Source organism: Taurulus bubalis, assembly GCF_910589615.1.
Source record: "Taurulus bubalis genome assembly, chromosome: 7".
Classification (NCBI taxonomy): Eukaryota; Metazoa; Chordata; class Actinopteri; order Perciformes; family Cottidae; genus Taurulus; species Taurulus bubalis.
In genome coordinates this window covers 4569710-4586250 of record NC_136595.1, presented here as the reverse complement: position 1 = coordinate 4586250, position 16541 = coordinate 4569710, and the positions used below count along the sequence as shown (strand labels likewise).

Here is a 16541-nt window from a genome sequence, read left to right as displayed (position 1 = left end):
AGCAATTCCACTTTGCTTCCAAAGATTTAATTGATTTCCATCATTTGGGTAAACTTGAACTGTCAGTCTGTGCAGGAAAAAATCCCGGGCACTTCTCCAGTATGTTGAGACGAGATGAAAGGGTTGACGTTGGGCTTCCTCTGATACCTGCTTTGTTCTCGGTAGCATTGAACGGATTATCTGGGGGGGGTTTCGTCACTATGAGCGAAGGACACTGCTTTAAAAAATGTATTTTCTGCAGAGGAATTCTGCACTTGCCAGGATGGCGCTGTATGTGGAACCATTGTGGAGTAGTTTGAAGAAGTGTTTTGATTAATAAAATGTGTGTGTGTGTATATATATATATATATATATATATATAATTGGAAAGTAACTATTCAGATGGCTCCAGCAGAGTACACCGCTCCACCAACCTGAGTCAAACACTTTAACAGCGCTTTAAATTGTTCGCAAGAGAGGAATATTTTTCGCCAAACGTAATGGATGAACAATTAAAAATGATTAGCTCTCAAAGTTGAAATAGTTAAAGGCAAACAAGTGCGTAACTCACACCTATCTACTGTGTCTATCTACCTGGTCACAAGTTTCACAATCAACTATAACAATCTATCACGGTACAATCAGACAATAAAACTGATGAACAAAAAAAAACAATTAGGCGTCACATCTAGGAAGAACTGTTCAGCTTTGAAAGTTTCCTTAGCTTTTTCAACTAAGAGTTTATTTCTAAAAACCTAAATTTTCATGTTACTTCCCTGCTTCATGAATTTGTTACAAGCAGACGGCAACCTCCAGTTCTGCAGAGTGAAGCCCATGTGGAAGTGTCTTTAAAGCCTGCATTCTCTCTCCTGACCAGCAGGGGGTGACTCCTTCGGTTGCAAAAAGAAGTCTGGTTGTATAGAAGTCTATGAGAAAATGACTCTCCTTCTCTCTTGATTTATTCCCTCAGTAAACATTGTAAATGTGAGTTTATGGTCTCAATACAGCATGATGCTTATTTAATAAAGTATTGTCCATTTAACAGACCAGAAAGCAGGGTATGCTTTAGGGCGGGGCTTCATTGTGATTGACAGGTTGCTGCCGCTACCAGAGACTCATACAACGTCCCAACGTCACTTCTCCACATTACAAATATAATAACTGCCATTCATTACGTGCAAAAACCAGCCAAGATGGCGACGGCCATATTTCAAAATGTTGTCTTCTTATCTACAGTCTCTGGGTACAAGACACCGGTATCACAGTATCGTCAACACACAGACCTCAATTAACGGTTACTGTCCGTTCTCTAAAGCCTTGAGAGCAGAACCTCACACAGCTGTGGAGGTGTTGTGCATCTGGTCTTTGTGCATACATGTATTCCATTTTATTCTCCTGTGATGTTCATATCAAATAAACTAGACCAGATAAACAGTTGGAATGATTAGCTAAAGGTAATGGGGAAATGGTTAAAGATCCAGCTTCAGCCCCTCCAGGTGGTAGCAGTACGAATGCCAACTTCACGGATGAACTGATAAGAATTTAGAGATCAAAGGTCACTGTGACCTTCACAAAACACCTTTTAGGCCATAACTCAAGCATTCACATCCTCTTTAGGAAAACAAACGTCTAATAGGATAAAACGAAGACATTCTGGATCGACATGGATGTAAACAAACAACCGCAAAACTGCAACTCTAGTTTGTTGAGGTACTTAAAATGTAAATGTGGGGGCACATCTGACCAAAAAAAAAAGATGGGGAGCCACTGCTCTGGTCGTGTTTACCGAATTGAAGTGAGTTCAAACGCACCATACTGGTTCAATCTCGATCGCAAAGGGAAGTTTCCGAGGGTGGCTCGGCACCCGTAGGCGCCTGCGTGGCGCCAGCTGTATCGGGGCTGCTGGTAATGGATGTCCTCCACAGGGAATCGTAGCGGACTCCTCTCCCACCAAACAATGGGATATCCCCAAGAACTCCCCCCGAGGCCCCTGCTGTCACTGAGAAGGCTGACGCGATGCGATCCCTCCCCTCACAGCCGAGCCCCGGCCGATGGCCACCGCACGGCGCAGGGAAACAAAGTTTGCGCTGCTGCTTCCCTGACGGTAACGCGGCTGCATTCTGAAACACCGGCACGCCGCCCACACACCTGTCACTTCCATGTGATGGATAGTGGATACGCAGGTAGCCGGATTCAGGCCCCCCCCACACAAACACACACACACACACACGTTTTTTTTTTACTCGACGTCTGAGGCACCAACGCGGAGCGGCCTCTGCTTTTCTGCTGACTGCGTCATCAAATATTCATGGCTGTCTGCATTAGCTCGCGGAGTTCTAATTGAGTTCTGTATATTCAGACGTGATTAACTCGGTCTAATTCCTCAAAGGAGGGAGCCAATTAGATAGCACTTGCATGAATAGGGTTTCACATCTCAGACTTGCCAAGACAATTTGTGCGTGTGTGTGTGTGTGTGTGTGTGTGTGTGTGTGTGTGTGTGTGTTGTACAGTGGGTGTGAGCCCACTGAACTCAAGCAGGTCATTATTTCTTATTACTGATCCGCGCTACAGGAAGTGTGGCTGTCCTATCCGCTACAAGCGAGTGACTGAAAAGCGTGAGTGTTTGTTAATAGAGTACGCTGTTTGGACAAGAGGAGGAGGGAGCTATTCCAAACACCGGGTCCCTCTTCAACCCATCCTCATGATTTTTGTCTGAGCGCACGTCCCCTCCACCCCTCACCCTCCTCCACCCAGGAGAAAGCAGGAGAAAATATATATCTGTGACCCAATGCTGACCGACCACAATGTCACTCATGGCATGAGAGAACTACTGCCGGGGTTCTTTGTCAGTTTCTCTCTGTAACCAGAGCAGGAGACATTGCCCAAAGTCCAGAGGGGTCACATTCTGCTGCGGAGCTGAAATTAAGGCGGAGAGGCAGACGGGCAGGCCGGCCACTTTGCACGAGCCGGGGAGGAGGGGGGGGGGGAAGAGAGAGGGAGGGAGGGAGGGAGAGAGAGACCTTTTATTCTTTAGCGAAAAGGCCTGAGCGAGGCACGACACGTGAGCGTCGGCCCTGTCCCTTCATGTTGGCCGCGGCTCCATGTTAGCACTTAGCTGAAATAAGTAACGCGCGCGAACGAATAAGGCCACACAGCTGAGCGTGACAGGACGGAGGAATATTTGAATCTCCTTTGACGCGTGCTGTTTTTGTGACTTTGTGGAAAACTGTAAGAAGGTGAAAACCTGCTCGGCAGCCGCCAGTGACAAGGATCCTCGGGCCTGAGGCTGCTCATAAAGCGTCCTGACAGATGTCAACGGAAACAACAACAACAAATCAGGATGGGCGGGTCTGACGCGCCGGACATCCTTAACCTGGTGTGAGTTTGTCACACGGGCGAGACGGACGCCCCGCGCTGAGCCGATCCAGGTCGGAGACACTCGGCCCTCGGCGCGCTCGTCTCGGACTGACTGGCGTGCGCACAGATGAGTGTCACAAACGCTCCGTCTGCGGATACATGCGGCCTACGGTTTTCAAGGTCGCCGGTCCTTTGGAGTTACCAAAAAATACCATTAGGAGAATCGCTTTCCCCGTCACGTGACATGCTCGCTCACTCGCCCGCACACACACACACACACACACACACACACACACGCACACGCCCACACCCTCTCGGTCGTCCAGGCAGCAGATGTGGGCGATTCACATGATGCGCTCATAAACGACAGGGTTTCACAGAGGAGTCGGGTCACGTTAGCACATCGCGCCACGCAGACGGATGAGCAGGAACGCAAGCGGGAGACGCTCACTGGAAAGCAATCACTGATATGTGAAGCAAGTGGCAGGAGGTGGCTCGACCGGCCAAGTGATAGAAACGAACACGGACCGCTCCACCTCCGCGGCCCGAGCAGACCACAAATCAGGGGAGGGCGGTGCTCCCACGATCCCTTTGAAAATTTCACAAAATTAAATGAGCTCCCAACCAATACCGATTTCTGGCATTATCTATGCCCAAGTGTGTGGAAAACAAGTTGGGTTTCTTCTTCCCTTTAACCTCGAACACAATAAGCGTTTTTTTTCCAACTGCCTTTATGGAACTCCCAATATAAATCCTAATTACTCGTAAGTGTACTATGTTTATCTATGACTATGAAGAAACAGAGTCCGCAATTAGTATTCACACAGCGGCATCAGTGTCTGTAAACACTGACATGCGGGGCATGCGGGTCTTGCCAAATCTGCTTTTTAAATATGCATGAGCTGAAGCTGGTGCCAAGTCAGCTGTGAATGAGGTAACTCTGCTGCTTCCTGGTGAAAGCACTTTCCAAAGTACTGTAGGAGATGGACTGTACTGTACACTGAAGACCTTTGCACTCCTCGTGGGGTTTGGAGTAACGTGCAGCTGGAAGCGGCCGTTACGTCACACGGGACGGGCATGTGAGGGAATCCATCTCTAGTGTTTCAGGCCTCTTCAGAGCGGTTAAGGGGTCTTCTTGATGGTCAGCAAGCAGCTTTTAAACATTATTGTCGAGGCTACAGAGCAGTATTTTCTTTGGCGGTGTGTTTTAAAGAGTATTTTGACATTGAGGTGTTTCACTTTCAGGACCTGAGAAGGCTGAGAAGATTGATACCACTCTCAAGACATTCACAACCAGCAGCCGGTTAGCTTAGCTTAGCATAAAGACTGGAAACGGGAAGAAATCCGCTGGCTTAACCAAAGGTAGCAAAATTTATTGAATTATAGTTTGTTTTTTAACACATTCATTTATTTATTTTTTTATTTATTTTTGTACAAAAATCGACCAATTTAGTATGAGCCATAACCACAAATATAACGTAAATAATAGAATAAGAATTTTCAAAAGAAAATATCCTCCTTGTAACTGGCTTACAGCCGGCTGACAGTGAAAATGTAGACAAAGCTTTACGGTCTGCGTGCCGTAAATGGTTTGGTCTGATGTCGCTTCCATCACGTAGGTCATGTAGAGGCATCAGTGTTGCATCGAGACCGTTTCATAACCAGTTAAAAGTCCCTGTATTAACTTGACACGATAAAAGGGAGAGAGGCTGCTTGTCGAGGTCCATTAAGGCAGCGGACACCTTCCCTCAGGAAGTAGCAGGGTCAGCGCTCGGCCTTTCTTTCGAACAAGCCGCTGTTCGATGTCGCCCGAGCTGCCGTCAGCAGGGTGTCGTTAATTCCCACAGCGGCCTGGACGCACTGATTCAGGTCGTCTGTAAATCTGGCGCCTCTCTGAGGGGTTCCAGCGTTGCCAGGTCATAAATCGCATGCAGTCTCACTGAAGTCCAGCTTGTCTCCCGTCAGCCAGACAAGGCCAAGTGGAAAAAAAGAAGAAAGAAAATGAAAAAAGGAGAACGGATAGGTGTAAAAATGTTGGTGCTGTTGCGGAGATGGGGAACAGCTTCAGCTTAGCAACATGCCACAGCACATTTCCAACTGTTGACCGTTTATTTTCACACACATGGAAAGTGTGTCTTTGTTTCACCCGGAGCTGTCCACGCGCCACCAACCCAGTCCTTTGTAGTGTTGGAATTGGAGATGAATCGTTGGCCCCTTGCAAGTATTGATTCATATTATGTAGTGAAACAGTTTTCCTGCTGTAAACATTTAAACACCATGAATGAGAATCACCAAATCTCAAACAAAAGTGCCAAACGTGCGGTTCCAGCTGCTAACGTGTGAGGATTTGCTGCTTCTCTTGTCTCTGTATAGGAAACTGAACATCATTTGGATAACATCATTCAGACTAATTGATTAATTGAGAAAATTATCTGCCGATGAATCCAAGCGTCGTAGCCCTAATTCTTATAGCGGGTCTGTGTTCAAAAGAACTGAAGTATCATATTTGTTTACCAGCAGTCTGAAGATATTCTCATTGAATCCAATTAAGATATAAACTACAAGCTGACTTTACCCTAGAAAAGAGTGAAATGATCCCACGCTATTGACGTTTCCTAGATCAAGGCCTGAGTGGTTTGACTCCATCCCAGCAGGCAGCTGTGTCGAACGTTGTTTGGGAGCCCGTTGCTAAGGAGCGGGCAGCCAAGGCCGTGCGGGGCGACGGCAGATCATCATATCACTTTTTAGCAAAAAGCGATCGGCTCACAACGAGGAGGAGGGAGGGGGGCACAATTGACTCGAACGCACTTCCACTCGCCCCTTCGGTTCAGCAAGAGGGCTGCCTGACCTAAATTCACTTCACCTCATCTGCCTAGACATTTGTTTAGCCTTCTGGGCAAACACTTAGAGAAATGTATGAGGGAGAGAGAGGAGGGATGGGAGGAAAAAAAATACATATGCTTGAATACATCACATTTAGTCAGTGGGGAGAGCAAAAAAAAAAAAGAAAAAACCCGGACATCTGCAGACATATACAGCCCTCTAGTGGCAAAGTGCAGAGAACCTGGATGTGTGACAGAGAGGGCATGAAGTGATTTACGCCGATTATCCTGAAAACCATCTGTGGAGGTTGAGCCCAAAACACAGACCCTGTGTGCGCTCTCTGTTTTGACATCAGCTTGTGTAACAGGCCCTGCTAAATGTCACCTCACACCAAATAAAAGGAGGCAGGAGCGAATAAAAACACAACAACAACAACGCAGGCTGAGCAGAAAGAATGAATTGAGGTCATAGAATCTCACCGTCGGAAAGAGAAAGAGAATTTTTTTTTTTTTGTCTTTTGAGCACTGTACTCATTACAATGGCCCGGAGGAACTGTGTGCCGTGAAATCATATGCTCTAGTTAAGCTAAACAAGGGCAAGGTATTCCCACGTGAAGGGCAGATGAGAATAAGTAAGTGGGAATGCAGACAGATGAGGAAGAGTTGAGGATGGTTTAGTGCTACTTGGCCCCGGCATCTTACTCATATTCTCAGTTTGCAAATGTATTCTCCCTCTCTCTCTACCTCCACCTCTCTCTGTTTTCCGCGTGCGTGAGGCAAACCTCAAGGGCTCTCGGTGCAGCGAGCTCATTAAAGGCTTCATTCCACTTCCAGGATCGAGCAGGATTGCTATGTGGACATTGTTTATACACAAATGTTGCCCTTGGGAATAATGTTTATTTCTATTACCGTCTTGGAGGGGGAGACAAATAAGAATGCTGAGCTTGTCTGCGCACATTGCTTTTCATGAAATAATGCCTGAAGTGCTTTGAAGAAGCGGCCATGTTTTCAAAACCACCTTTTCCCACAGCCTCCATGTCAGACATCCGTCGCTCTCATCTGTTGCTCTCTCGCCCTCCGACCCGCGGCGGAGGGCGAGAGAGCACAAGTCGGTCGCCGTGCAGACATATTTCTTTTTGCATTTTGTAGTTTCTTTGAACCTCCCCCCCCCTGCTTTGCTCCGTAGCGTGCGGACTACAAATGTCACAGCCGGACTGGAGAGAGAGAGAGAGCGAGAGAGGGAGGAGAGAGAGATCACCTCGGCCCAGCGGGTTGCTGAAGTGTCATTTTAAACGGCAGGGGGCCCAGCGGTGCGTCCGGGAGGCAGCCGATGACGCGGCTCAGTGTTGCTACACACCCCGAGCTTTGTTTGGAAACACTGAGGCAGCTCGCTACTACAGTGGGAGCCAATTGGAGCAGCTGAACCGTGCACTCTTTAGCCCAGCCAAGCGCACCGAGAGAGAGAGAGAGACAGAGAGAGAGAGATCCAGGAAATGCCTGAGCGAGCCGCACGGGCCCGTCAGCCCTCACGCGGCCGCATCAGGGCGCACATTGATCACCCTCGCTTGATATATCCATCCCTAGTAATTGCATTGCTGTTTAGAGAGGCGGTCGTTATTTATGAAATATTGAAATAACAAATGCCGTCTCCCGGTAGATATTAAGAAGAGAGATGCCACAGATAAGTCAGAGGCGGGCGGCCGCTACAACCCCCCCACCCCCGTCTCCCCCCGCGGGCCGCTCGCCCAGTCGCCTTGGCTGCAGAAAGCCTGCAGTCATCACAAAGTGGAAATATTTACTGCTCGCACTCTTGCGTACGGGTGGATGAAGTGCCGGTGAGGGCGGCTGAGAAATGACTGTGTTTGTGTTTGGACGGGAGCGCTAATCAGATTCCGTCAGCTTCAGAGGCATTCGAGGACAGCCGAGCTAAAGGTCCCGAGTGTGGATTTATTCGCCGCACGAATGGGAGCCGAGCCGCCCGGAGCGCGACACTGGCAATGGGGAGCTTTGAGGGGGAAAAAACACAGAAAGTGGGAGGAAAAAAAGCATATGCAGAGGAACTTTTCTAAATTTTTCACGCTGGTTTAGAATCCGTTAGCAGACAAGTGCTAATTGTAAACAAGAGCTCAAAGGGGCCTTTGGAAATGAATCATCAGACTCACTAAATTCATCATCAGGTTTGTTGTGTAATCACGTAGGTGTCTGTGTGTTTTGTGTCGACAGAACACCCTGGAGACCTGCACCATCTGCAGTAAGCCCATCATGGAGCGCATCCTGCGAGCCACGGGGAAGGCCTACCACCCCCACTGCTTCACCTGCGTGGTGTGCCACCGCAGCCTGGACGGCATCCCCTTCACCGTGGACGCTTCCAACCACATCCACTGCATCGAGGACTTTCACAAGTATGTAGTCGGGGATTTCCTCAGGTCAAAAAATCAATGCGTCTGTGTCAACACTGGATCAGATTACTTAACCTTTTACACCCCAGATCAGGCGCTCTGGGGTTCCCTGTAGCATTCTTCAAGTAGTCGTATGAACCCCTATGAGTTCTAATAGTTGTGTTGTTTTATATATTTTTTTTCAGAATTTTGTTGTGAAAAAAATGTATATTTTCAAATAACTCACTTTTATACCATATTTTGATCATAACTATGAACATCCAGCATGATCTGAGCATAATTTTGTCAAGATTCCCCAAAAATGCCTGTGTCGTTCGGTTCAAAAAATGTAAAAGTTATAAGCTTTATGCCTTCTCACCATATGTTTGAGGCACGCTGGGTAAGAAAATTTGCATGGAAGTCTGACGAAGGCGTGTGACGCAGTCTAAGAAACCTCCCACCTTCACAGAAGCAGGCAGAGACGAAAACAGGCCGGGTGCACTCCGACAAGCTCGTAGGGTTACAAAGAGGTGTCGTTTATAGAAATCCGACTTTGTAAAGTGTACTTATGAACGCTTTTGTAAAACGTTACGGCCGCCACCGAAAATGACGGCGATGTTACGGGGTTGCGTGACCAACATTTTGCCGGAGGATAGCAACATGATGCTATCACTTAAATAATCACATCTATAACAACGCTACAAGGTGGTATGTTATCGTTGTGCTTACGCCTTGTTCTACTGCCCCCAAGTGGCTAAACAGCTGCTTTAAAAGCTGACATATTCAGCTGCGATGTATTTCTGCCTCATCAATCTGAGATCTTAGTGCTTCCTTTTCGGAAGGCTATTGCGGGCAATGTCAAAAGCCCAATGGCCTCATGAGGCTCTGCAGACATGAATTTAATAGTAGCTTCCTGTCATTGTGTCACACTCCACTGATTGCGTAACCGCCACCTTCCCAGAAATGTTCCTCTGCTCAGTGACCAGAAGGGAAACAGAAGTAAACAGCCGGCTCTCGGTGTGAGCGCACAGCTTTTTGCTCTGTGGAGTAGCGGCACCGGGCCGTTGTTTAATTCCACATGACAAGTGTGACCTGAGCAGCCCTTTGTGTCGAGGAACAGTCACACCCGGGGGCCGGAGCTTTCTCTCTGTCTAAATACTGTACGGGCCGCGGTTCCCCCAAAGCCACGCAGACTCCCCCGCTTCCCCATTCCCAGGCACTCGTGTCAGAAATAGAAGTGTCCGCCGGCCCTCAGTCACCTGACGCGACCTGAAATCTCGTGCATGCTTCTCATATCCTCAACGATCCTATTGTTGGACAGACCGCTTCCCGCTCGAGGCATTTCCAGAGTTGCTGAAGCGAAAGTGGTCCTGCGAGAGTCAGTTCTGATATCTGAAGTCCGTCTATGTTTAGCTTTTCCTCAAATGCTGTAATAATATATTTATATGAAATATTTCAGAGAAGGGAAAATTTTGCTTTTAGTGCCACCTCGACGGTCGAGTGAATAAATAATTAAAGCGAAGGAAATAATGCACAAGCTGGGCCTTTTCCTCTAATTCGCTGTGTCATTATGTGAAGACACTGTATAATCTATCCTGTGTTTATTCGTGTGTGAACAACTGAACCAGTTTGAAAGATGGATTCCCAAATTTGGGCTCAAGAGAGATCTGAGGGGTCATTAGGTGAACAAGCAGAAAATATATTTTGTTCTGACTTTACTGAATGTTTCTTCATAATTCCTGGAGAATTATGAAGACATCTGTTTTCAAATTGTGTTACATCATGTTACATTGGCGTTTATTATCTGATTTGATTCTATTTCTGCAGGAAGTTCGCTCCGCGCTGCTGTGTGTGCTCTGAGCCCATAATGCCGGCGCCGGGCCAGGAGGAGACCGTCCGCATCGTGGCCCTGGACCGCGACTTCCACGTGCAGTGTTACCGCTGCGAGGTAGGCTCTCATGCTGTGTGTGTTTATCCCCTCTGCTGTGTGAGCACTGCAATGACCATTACGGCCATTATGCCGCGAAAGAGCATCGTTCGTACCCGTCCCCAGAGTCACCTTTCCAGCGAGGACCCGATCATCCCTCTCTCACCTGCCTGGAGATAGCTCTCCATCTCCCCTCTGCAAAGTTTATAGACCGACATAGCAACCCATCTGTCAGCCGCCGCTCGCTGGCTGATAAGCGGCGCTGAGGCGCTACGTGCTCGGGCCGAAAGAAGAGGGGCAACGTGTCACGCTGTCACAGAGCCGGGCCGTGTGAGCGCACGCCGAGCGCCTGGCAGACATAAAGGTCAAAGGAAAGCAAAGCAGATTAGTTCAGCTGAAGGGGGCTCAACAAGAGAAGGTATTTTGTCACCAGGGAGACGTGAGTAGATGGAGTTGTAATTCTCAGTGTGTGTGTGTGAGTGTGTGTGTGTGTGTGAGTCTGAGTGAGTGAGTGAAATTGTTTGTGCCGTTGTCACTCCGTAAGAAGAGTGTGGAGCACACAGTGTTTTACAGGCTGTAGATCAAAGAAACACACTGAAGGCTGGAGTCAGACTGAAGGTCCACACAGGGCACTTTGATAGAGACAACATATGAATATGAGACGGTGAGACGAGTGCAGTCATCACCCAGGTAGCATTTGGGATCTTATTATTGATAATTGAGAGTCAATCTTCTCCCAGACCGAACCAATCAGAGCAGAGCAAGATAACATTGTTACTTTTGTGCCTCTACAAAAACAGGTCGAGGGATATATATATATATATATATATATATATATATATATATATATATATATATATATATATATATATATATACGTCTCATTTCGGGTTGCGAGCACATGGCTAACCGCCCTGTTTTGTGTCTGTTGTATCTGGTTCCTGCAGGACTGCGGCTCTCTGCTCTCAGAGGGGGACAACCAGGGCTGCTATCCTCTGGACGGACACGTCCTCTGCAAAAACTGTAACACCAGCCGCATCCAGGACCTCACCGCCAAGGCCACCACTGACCTCTGAGCGACCCGCCGCCCGCTCACCTCCACTGTGATAACCCTCGCTCAGTCCTGTCTTTCCTTCTCTCTCGCGCAAACGCACAGATCCACAGACGCTTGCATTCCTCAGCATATATACATATATCTATATATTTATATATATATTCACTTTCAGTAACAAAAACATCACTTTCACCTGCATACATGTATGTATTGACTCGGTACAATCAGCAGAAGAGGCCATGTCTTTTTGTTTTTCTGTGCTGTGAAAGGAACATTTTGGGAAATACGCTGATCCCCTTTCTGACAGAGTTAAATGATGTCATGCAGCACTTTTTATCCTTGTTCAGAAAAGTGCTATATAAGTTAAAATTAGTAAATTATTATTATTATGTCAGTACGCTAAATATGAAGCTGAACTCAACAGGCGGATTGCTTAGCTTAGCATGAAAAACAGCCAGTCTGGCTTCGTCTGTTTTCTTTTTTTTAAATAGGCGGCTTTTGGCCCAGAAATAGTTCAATTAAACTGCAACTTGTCACTTTTAATCTTCTGTTTTTATACAAACAAATAAAATAATAAAAAGATGAAGGCGCTGGCAGACAGAGCCAGGCTAGCTGTTTCCAGTATTCATGCTAAGCTAAATGTATTATGCCAAACCATATATATATATATTGATCTTCTCCTCTAACTCCCTATAAGAAAGCAAATAAGCGTTTCTCAAAATGTCTCAAAGCAAATTGCTTAAAATCACTCCAACACTTACAGTATACATAATCACTCAGTGTTATTATCTCGTATCATAATCAGCCATGTTTGTGCGCATGCAGGCCCAATTTTATTTGTGGGGTCTAAAATGGAGTCTGACTCCAGCATAAAAACATGCACAAATGTTCAGCACACCCGCCCTGCTGGGTGTGTGTGTGTGTGTGTGTGTGTGTATGTGTATGTGTGTGTGACTGTGTCAGTATTTAGAAAAGCTGTGAGCACACAGTGTGTTGGTGAGGACCTTCTCTGTATTCTTTAGTGTTTGATTCAGTGCAAATCCACAGACGGTACTCGGATAGGAAAAGCATTATAAAAGTGCACGAGTGAACACCAAAGAATTGAATTTAAGCTGCCGTATTTACTGCGTGCGTATCGGCTTGCAACTACATTACACGTTCCATGTTATTGATCGGGACCATAGGAATCACAACAAAGTGTCAAGGAGGAAGTCCTCAACAGGCAGCTGTTGAATGCAATTCCCTTTTTAGCACACTGTTTCCTTTTGTACTTTCCTATCCAATTTGCTTCTATGCAAACAGTAGATCATTTCCTGTTGGCCTGAACAGTACAATCATGGCTCTCGTATAAATGTTTGAGTTGACCTCTATGGTTTTTGAGCAGATGTAACTCTTTCTCTCATTTCCAGCGACACAGATTAGATTAGTGGTTGTAGTGTACGCAGTCCGGCAGAGAACACGGATTAGAGATGGCTATGCAATTTGTGATGTTAATTGCATCGACACTTTATCAGAAATTTTTATGAATAAGGAAATATTTTACCTGTACAGATTGGAGCACAAGTGTCCTTTATAGTAATCCTTTAATCAAACACTATGCTGTTGGTACTGTGTGACGTTGTGTGTCACTGTGCTGTTTGTCAGAATTGATTGTGACTCTTGTCTTTTATATTTAGTGTTTGTTTCGAGTCGATGGGCAAAGAAGGGACCACAAGAGTTTTCCCCCGCAAGAAATGACCGATTTTACTATTTTGTTCCATCCAAGAATGACGTTCGGCTGACCGGCATTTTGACTGATTTAATAGTTGCTTTGTTATAATTACTACAGCAATACGACGATGAGGCGAGTTAAAGGTACCCGGTGGAGCTTTTCACCACTAGTGGCGCTGTTGAGTGATTGTTTTTCATGATCGGTCCCTGATTTAGTTTGACCGCGCACACAGGTCCATACACAGAGGTGGCGCCGTCGCAGGCAGGGGCCTCTCGTGGAATCTGATTGGCCGATCGGTTGCAAGCCAACGGGGTCGTTAGTATCAGGCTCGCAAAAACGACACACAATCACCTTGGGTGCAAAACGAAAACTGCTCTTTTAAAAACAACATTTTGTGCATCTTTCAGTCGCGGGTGTCCTATATAGAAGGGGGTGTCTTTACATGTCTGTGTCCAAAAGGTCCAATGTCATAATCTGTCCATGCTATAGGCGTCCGCTGATGGACATTTGGTGGCACTCGAGTGCTACGAAGCAATGAGTCTGCAAAAGCAGAGAAGATAACGACAACTAGCGAGCAGATATGGGTGTAAACGTTGCACATTTTAAATTATACGAGCAATCTTTTTTTTCTTTTGCAAATGTCTTTCGAGAAAAGAGATTAATTCAACACGTTTTGCATTTTTATGTGTTGAATTTGTTTACAAGAAAACTCCACAGGGTACCTTTCAACAACAAAGACAATGTAGTGGATAAGTACCGATCGGCCTGTTTATCGGCCGGATTGGTTCACAGTATTTCCCCAAACCCAGATTACAGATTTCTTGTGCATGTGGATGGATATACTGTGAACAAGGCAACGGATTATAATCTTCAGAGAACTCTCTTTACTCTTCTCCTCCCTCATTGAGATGTCGGTGTTTGCCGCCTCTCTTTGGATACGAGGAAGTGGTTATCCCAACACCCCTCCTGTACCTCCTGTAGACAGTCTGGTCACATCACAAAGACTGTCATGTAACCAGACTGTTTACAGACTGTAAATTGACTGTGGTGATGTTTTAACTGGGGTAAAGGCTTTGTAAATGACTGTCCTAATAAGACCGTTAATATATTTACTTTTGCTACGACACATTTTAGTTTTTGCAGTAAAATAGAGAAAAACAGAAATCTCACAGAGTGTTTAATAGTCGCTAAAAACTCAGTGAGAGCTGAGAGCCGGCCCTCCAGAAGGTTTTGGGCACCTAAACTCATCGTGTCCTCGGGAACGTTTCCATCAATCTTTGGAGCGCAAATACAATAACAACTTAAACAACTCATAACCGACAAGTGCACAAAACTTAGGCCGGGAACACCAATGTACACTCTTCTCCAGCTGTCTTTTATGAATCTTATATTACCAGTTACTCAAAATAGATTACTATGAATAAGCCAAACTGTGGGAGAAAAGCTGTGCGTCTCCCAAGTTACCGAAGACATTTACCTTGACATTTACTCTCCTTTGTATCTCCCACAGTAAGTCACACCAGCCACACGAGGTCTATTCTTGGAGCCATCTCATCGACTAAGTGGACGGTTGACTCAGTGATCCAGCTGCTTATCGATTGTCAGGCAACAAAAACACATAAACACACACTGTGTATATCATTTTGCTATACGTATAGGTTTCCACTCTTGCATCAGTCGGCGTCGCCCGTGAGAGATGGCCGTCCGACCGGCTGGCCGCGATAATTAGACAGCAGCGCTAAAGGCACAACGCGACGATTTCAAAGCGACGACGTCCTGTTGAGGCGCTCCTGAAGCCAGTTGTGACCATCGCACGGCCGAGGCGTTGTTTTAAGTTGATTGGCGACAGCGTCAACAGCATATATTAACTGTACTAGTCGTATGTCTCGTATAATTCGGCCATCAATGCGAACAGAGCATGTGTGAGCGGATACGTCAGCGTTCCCCACCAGACGACCTGAGCCGCTGGTCGTTTGGTGTGAGCTCATTTCAAGCTGTACCAATTCATTTTTTTTAACAATGTGGAATGTAAATGTGGTCATTTGTAACGACGAACCCGCTGAGAAATATCCCCGAACGGCAGACGATGGAGCAGCATGTTGCGCCTAGAAGGCTAAAAATAGTAATTTTATCAGATTATTTAATATAGAAAGCAAGTTAGCAAGTGCTTTTTAAAAAACATTGAAATGTAAGTAAAAGCTGCAAACTGTCTTTTTCTGGTTTTAAATGATTTCGATCTAACATTTCAAAATGTGCATCATTGGCTTATTAGCACGTGCTTTCTACAAAACCTACCCTGGCGGTCACAGAGTTCACCCTCAATGTGCCATGAAAACAGAATCAAACTCTCCTGTTTACGGTATTATCATTTAGTTGTATCTTCTGTCAGAGCACATCGGTCACGAAGATCGATGCTACAAGTATATAGAAAGGAAAAAAGAGCCTTGTGATTATTTTTTTTTCGTATTTGTGTTGTTCTACTGTCTTTTGTTCCGCCCGTGTTTGTAAAAGTGCCTTTAAAGCGCCATCGCATCGCAGTATTGCGGCTTGAAAAGAAGTCGCACCAAATCTGCCGCCACGCGGGAAACGCTTCCAGCGGCGTCTTCAAAGATGTCGAGTGTGCAGCTCGCCACAAAGAGCTTGACCCTGTTGTTTCTCATGTGTTCTTGATCTATGGAAGGGGGGGATGCAGTCTACCGTTCTTTCTCTCTTTCTTTAATAAAAGCTTTGCAACAGCCGCGCGTGTCTGTGTACTTTTTGGGTCTTTTAGCAGTATTTTTACCTCTCTTTCAGATGTAGGCCTGTAGCCCCCCTCCCCCACGTCGCTGCTTAACACGAGCTCTTTGACTCCGCTGGATGGCCCAGGTCAGGACCCGGGTAACGAGCTACCTCCTCTCCTTCTGTCTTCTCCTCACGTTAAGCAGAGGTTCGTTCCTTAACCTCCTCTCCTTCTGTAGAAGGTTCGTTCCTTAACCTTCTCTCTCTTTAAGATTCATTTAAAAAAAAAAAGAAGATGAAAAAAGCCTTTCGGTGGCGAGAGCGTGCCACAGACTGTGCTCACACAGCTCCGATTCATTTCCTCCTGTCTCGCGCCGCCGGTCCCCAAACACTCTTCATAAGGCCAATTGGAATCACCTGCCTAATAGAAAAAAATCCTCCTGTTCTTTGAGTGCACATCTGGGACGCCGGTTTAATTACACACAGATACAGTGAGCCCTCTTCTTGTGGCCACAACCAGCAATGAAGTACTGCTCAGCTTGAGTTGTCCTTATACTTAAAAGACCTCCAAAAAGTTGTATTATTTATTTTGAAT

At 46.2% G+C, this 16541-nt stretch overlaps 1 protein-coding gene across 1 annotated transcript in view; it reads left to right on the top strand.

The window, feature by feature from the left end:
* Window positions 1–15965, top strand: part of lpp (LIM domain containing preferred translocation partner in lipoma) — a gene marked incomplete at its 5' end in the record, with an annotated part of 85138 nt that extends 69173 nt beyond the window's left edge. Inside the window, 4 exons of the mRNA XM_079220709.1 lie at window positions 8382–8560; window positions 10364–10484; window positions 11411–11566; window positions 14739–15965. Of these exons, the coding sequence (XP_079076835.1) occupies window positions 8382–8560; window positions 10364–10484; window positions 11411–11539 (429 nt within the window). The 3' untranslated portion in view covers window positions 11540–11566; window positions 14739–15965. The remainder of the gene's footprint in view (window positions 1–8381; window positions 8561–10363; window positions 10485–11410; window positions 11567–14738) is intronic.
* Between the last annotated feature and the right edge of the window lie 576 nt (window positions 15966–16541).